The following is a 5,181-nucleotide window of genomic DNA, read 5'->3' as shown; positions in this document are numbered from 1 at the left end:
TTAAGAACTTGGGGCCGAAGCGCCCCACCCCAGAGCTCCCCGCCTCAGGCGCCCATTGTATGGAGATGCCCCGGGCCTATCTCACAAGGTCGGTGCTGGGCTGGGTGCCGGTGGCACCTCCTCCCCTGGGGGCTGCCGTCTGGCTCCCCCCCCCCCCGCCCCGCCCCCCCCTCTGAGGGGGAGGAAGACACTAGGAGCCAGAGCCACAGGCCCAGCCTCGGCGCCACTTCCACGGTTAATCAGTTTACCTGGGATGTGTATTTGGCTGGACCCCGCTGGGGACGTTCCCTGGCCACCCAGGGCCGGGGGATAATTTAAAAGCTCTTCAAAGCCTGGATCCTTCACAGAGCCAGCCCCAGACTGGAAACCTGGGAGGGACAGGCTTTACTCTTCAAAGTGAGAACAAATGCAAAAGGATTTAGCACTTAGTAGGTAGTCAATAAATGTTAACTTTGTTTCTCAAGTCCGGGCTTCTCCTGCCCTGCAAGAGGGCAGATCAATCCAAACCCGATCCTCTGTCCTTTCCTGCAATTCCACAGGACTAAAAATCGTTTGAATTTGGAACTAGCGGTTGCCACTTTCCTTTCTCTCCCAGCCTGGAGTACTGGGGCCCCTTCTCAGACCTCGCTGGTTCATCTGTTAAGTTGCAGGAAGTGGGACGCGTTTGCCGTCCCTCCCGGGTCCCACATACGATGGAAATATTCGATCGCGCCCATCACCAGTGTTATTTCTAACCCCGGCCCTCGGGAGAAGAGGCTCAGCGCGTGGAAGCGGCTGGGGCATTGCAAGAAGCCCCGCTGGCTTCGCTGGGATCCCGGACACCCGCCGGGCGTGTCGGCCTGTCCCCCTCCAGCACGATGCTGCCACTCGGCCTGGCCCGCGGCATCCACGGTGCAGGTTCCAGGTCAACCCGGCTCCCTCGCCGGGTTGCTCCTTTGCTCCCTCCCTCCTTTGTTCCTGGTGTGAGACCCCCAACTGGAAGATCATCTGCCACCCAGGATCCTCCCACTGCGCAGCCAAATGGCGCAGAAGAGTTCAGGTCCAAGCCCATGTACTCAGTTCCCCGCGGAGGGCTCGAGGGAGGGTGAGGCGGAAATGGGCGCAGAAATCCCGAGATCGCCAGCGTCCGGAAGGATCCCGGGGTTGCCAGTCTCGGCTCCTGCGAGCCTTCCCCGTGGTCACCTACCGCGGGCTCGGCCCAGACAGACATGACGTCGGGGGCTGCGCTGCGGCCGCGCCACGCTCTTTGCAAAGAGGATCTGTTCGGCAGGCCGGGCCTCACTCAGCAAAACCTGGTGTCCTCGGGCTGTGACCTTCACTGCCACCACGCCGACAGCCCCACCAGTTTGCCTTCCCTGGAAACTCAATGTCACCAAGCACCTTCCCAGACCCAACACACATTTGTGAAGAATTAAACGCCCCAAACAGGACACAAGACTTTCTCTGTTCCTGTCCCCGACCGACCCCCAGAACTGGCGCTCAGTACTCACCGAGATTGGGGTGTCGGGCGGCGGGGTTGGCTCGGCCGGGCAGGCTGTGCAGGACAGGGCTGTCGAAGGGGCCGGCGGAGGCGGCGGCGGCCGCGGCCCAGGACGCGCCCACGTCGGCCATGTAGGCCGGGTAGGGGCTGGAGTAGGAGCCCGCGAAGCTGGCGCGCCCGTACTGCTCGCGGCCCGCCAGGCCCGCGCCCGCCGCCGCGCCGCCACTGCTGTAGGCCGCAGCTTCCCGGGCCGCCGCGGCGGCTGCGGCGGCCGCCAGGGACCCAGTGGTCCCCGGGAAGGAGAAGCGCGGCGACACGGGCGGTGGGGTGTAGGCAGCTCCATCCGCTCCCGCTTGGCTCCAGCCCGGGCTGCCCTGCTGGGTCCCGGGCCCGGCACCCGACTGGGCCGCACCCGAGCTGCCTCCAGAGGCCGCTCCGGACGCGGCGCCCCCGCCTCCACCCTGGAGGTAGGACAGGCCCAGCACCGAGGAGGGCACCCGCGGCGTGGGCACGTAGACCGGCGAGGACGCAGCGCCCGCGCCGTGCATGAAGGCGCCGGGGCCGCCCGTCTCGTAGGCCCCGGGCGGGGGGCCGTGGTTGGCGGCCATGGCCAGGCTCTGGTACATCGCCCCCGCGCGCTCTTGGCTTCCGAGTGCTCCCTCTCCCTCGCAGGTCACGGAGCAACGCGGGGAGAGAAAGCCACAATAATGTACGTGGGGAGGGACTGTCACGAAAACAAAGATCAAAAATCAAAGAGAAAAAAACCCAAATCGCTAAAAAATATATAACGTATTAAATCCAGCACTGAGCAAAAAGATTCTAGGCTCTTGATGAGTCAAGAAAATCCCAAATTGAGTTTTTGTTTGTTCCAGAAGGGGGTACAGGATCAGCCGAATCCACCCAGGGCCTGGAGGTCCCGAGCGCCTGCGAGTGGCAGAAGACGCGGGGTAAAGCCGCGCAGCTGCGGGTGTGGGGCACGGGCCTTCGGGTCCCCCCCCTCGTCACACCGGGAGGCCTTGGTCCCGCGCCGCCGGTCGCTGCGCACCGCCTTCGGGACACCCGCGACCACAGGCGCAGTCCGGCAGGCTAGCTCCAACGCCGAGGACCGGGCGGGCTCCTTCCCGCCTCGCTGCACCGGGGTCCTAAAGGAGGAAAGACAAAAAGGGAGAGAGAGGTTCATCCCGGAGTTTTCAGAGCCCACTTTCCCCCTGCTTGGTGGCTTCTCGTGCACTGCAAACGAAATCGCCATCCGGGAAGGGGACAGCCTCAAAGGCTGGAGCAGCGGGAAGCGGAGGCCTTTGGCCCTGGCTGCAGGGAAACTTGGGGTTTCCCGGTTCTTGGGCTTGTAGTTATTGGTTGTGATCTATGTCAATTATTTTTGTATTGCTTGTCAGGAAGGACTATAATTTTACCTTATTCTTCAAGCATATTTTTGCTACTAAGTTCAAGGGTTCCAGGGCTCTGCCGAATGCCTGGAACCCAAGAAAGCGCCCTCATCTCTGTTCCCTCACCCCTTCCCAGGCATTCCTTACAAAGACAGAACTTTAGACTGGGGCGGGGACGAAAGAACAAACTTTATACAAAACAGCAACCTAACAAAAGTTTTGTTCCTAATATTAAAAAAAACAACAACCTGGAGTCTAAATGTTTATAAATGAGCAGCGGTATCTGCTAAATCTCATGAACAGGATTGTGAAAACCCTTAGGCATACTCTATACCATGTGGTCATCAAATCAGACGAGCTACTGGTTTCTTGCAAATAGTTATATTTAAATCGTTAGAAGATTGCATATAGGAACCATAAGAAAAGTGAAAGGAATATACAAGGTAACTTTACAGAACCGACTCACTGGGCCATTCTAATTCATTGACTGGGTTTTTCATGTAGAATCAGGAGTGCGCCCATATGCAGAATCAGAACACCAATGAGGATGCCTGGGGAAGAAGTTTGTAGGACTGGATTATAAGCTTCCAGCAGCATCCTGTGTTCTGATGTTACCGAGTGATTTTCCTGATAAAATAAGAGCTACACTTTCTGAATCACCTGCTGTGCTCCAGGCCCTTTTTCTCCACAACTCCACTAGTAAAGGTGTCTCTTCTCATTTTACAAGAGGGAACTGAAGCCATCGGAAAGTTTTGAAACTTGTCTAAGATCAAAGTACAATGAGAGAGCGGTGGGGGAGGAGACAGGATCCGTAGGGCTCCAGCGGTTTGAGGCTGTCCATTACACTCCCACTTTTCTCCTTAAGAAGAGGCAGCTACTCCTGACAATGCTTTCTTTTCTATTGTAATAGTAGACTTACAAGAAATCCAGAGTCTGCAACTTAAGGAATACATTTACACAAATTACTTAACCTTTCTGTGCCTCAGTTTTCTCATCTGCAAAATACAAGTATGAAAGGTACCTATCTTGTAAAGTTATTGTCAGGAGTATAAATTAATATACGTTAAAGTACTTATAACAGGGACAAAGAAAGTTCTAAGTAACAGTTGGCTATATTTCTAATGCACCATAAAAAGTACCTCAGATGTAGTATGTATCATAATAAATTATCATCTTTAGTATTGTAAAAATTCTGGAAATAGAGTCTTTAATACACACTATATAGTACTTTTCACCACTTTTGCAACATCACTAGTAATGATAACGAAATTGATGGTATTGTACTATATAGCCAGATTGTTAGTCCTAAATGCTTTATTACTTGCTTTCAAAATATACAGTAAATTATTGGTTTGGTGGTTATTTCATTCTAGCAAATTAGGTTAAAGGATGGATCCACAAAAAACTGACCTAAGGTCACCAACTTTTCTCTTTGAAAATAAAGGCAAAAAAATTAATACCTCCTGGTAATCTCTGGGCTGCAATAAGTAAATATATAGGTTTACCTTAATAAAATATCCACTATTTAACTTTTAAATTAGGTAGTTGACCTATTTCATTGTATATATACATTTTTTTTTTGTCATACTCAACTCTTGCAGTTCTAAAAGATAATTGTTTTTTCCTCATGTAACTTCAGGAAAGGAGATTTAGAATTTTGTAATCCAACTTCCAGTATACATACAGGTGCTAACTTGCAGGCTTTACTATGTAAATGCTGAAAATGTTATAAATCCAACACTTTTCTTTATCACGTTCTCTGCCTGTTCAAATGGCTGATACATTACCTTGGAGTAGGATCAGTGGAACAATATAGGAGGTGGAGAAAATGCCCCTCTATACCTTTCTGGAAAGACAAGATGTTACTCTCTCAGAACGACTCTGCCTGGCTCTGCAGTGCGCAGTAGGAGCCCAGCAGCTCCTGAGCCTGGCAGAAGTCTGGCCTGCGCCCTAGTTTTTCTCCTTCTCAATACTCATCCCAGCTCACCCCAAAATCGCAGGCCCACAGGAAATACTTTCTGCTTTCATGAGTTAGCCAACCGCCTTTCCCGATCTATTTTGGACAGTGGGAGCGTTAAAAGCGCCCAAATGTTCGCGCCGGTTTGCAAGACGTTGCTTCTCGGTGGGTCGGTGGGTCGACTGGGCCAGCGCCTCGCTCTCGGCCTACTGTCCCACGCTAGCCGGCAGCAATGGAACTGGCCGCGGCCAGGGAGGAGACACGGAAGTGGGGGAGCATCACCCCAGCGAAGCCTTTCTTTCTTTAAAAGCCCAAAATCTGCTCCTGGTTGCCTTCCTTTTCGGAGAAGCACAGGAAAT

The 5,181-nt window shown here is 53.3% G+C and overlaps 1 protein-coding gene across 1 annotated transcript; it reads right to left on the bottom strand.

Moving 5' to 3' along the window:
- Positions 1–202: 202 nt before the first annotated feature.
- Positions 203–2,618, bottom strand: LOC142864098 (transcription factor GATA-4). The gene has a single exon (XM_075997230.1). The coding sequence runs from the start codon at positions 2,104–2,106 to the stop codon at positions 1,480–1,482; it is 627 nt and encodes a 208-aa protein (XP_075853345.1). The 5' UTR covers positions 2,107–2,618; the 3' UTR covers positions 203–1,479.
- Between the last annotated feature and the right edge of the window lie 2,563 nt (positions 2,619–5,181).

This window comes from Microcebus murinus, chromosome 24 (genome assembly GCF_040939455.1).
Source record: "Microcebus murinus isolate Inina chromosome 24, M.murinus_Inina_mat1.0, whole genome shotgun sequence".
Classification (NCBI taxonomy): Eukaryota; Metazoa; Chordata; class Mammalia; order Primates; family Cheirogaleidae; genus Microcebus; species Microcebus murinus.
Note: the sequence above shows the minus strand (reverse complement) of the source record. Positions and strands in the feature narration are given on the sequence as shown.

What these genes read in the sequence shown, in the direction of transcription:
- LOC142864098 (XM_075997230.1), bottom strand. Translation starts at nt 2,106, where the DNA reads ATGTACCAGAGCCTGGCCATGGCCGCCAACCACGGCCCCCCGCCCGGG.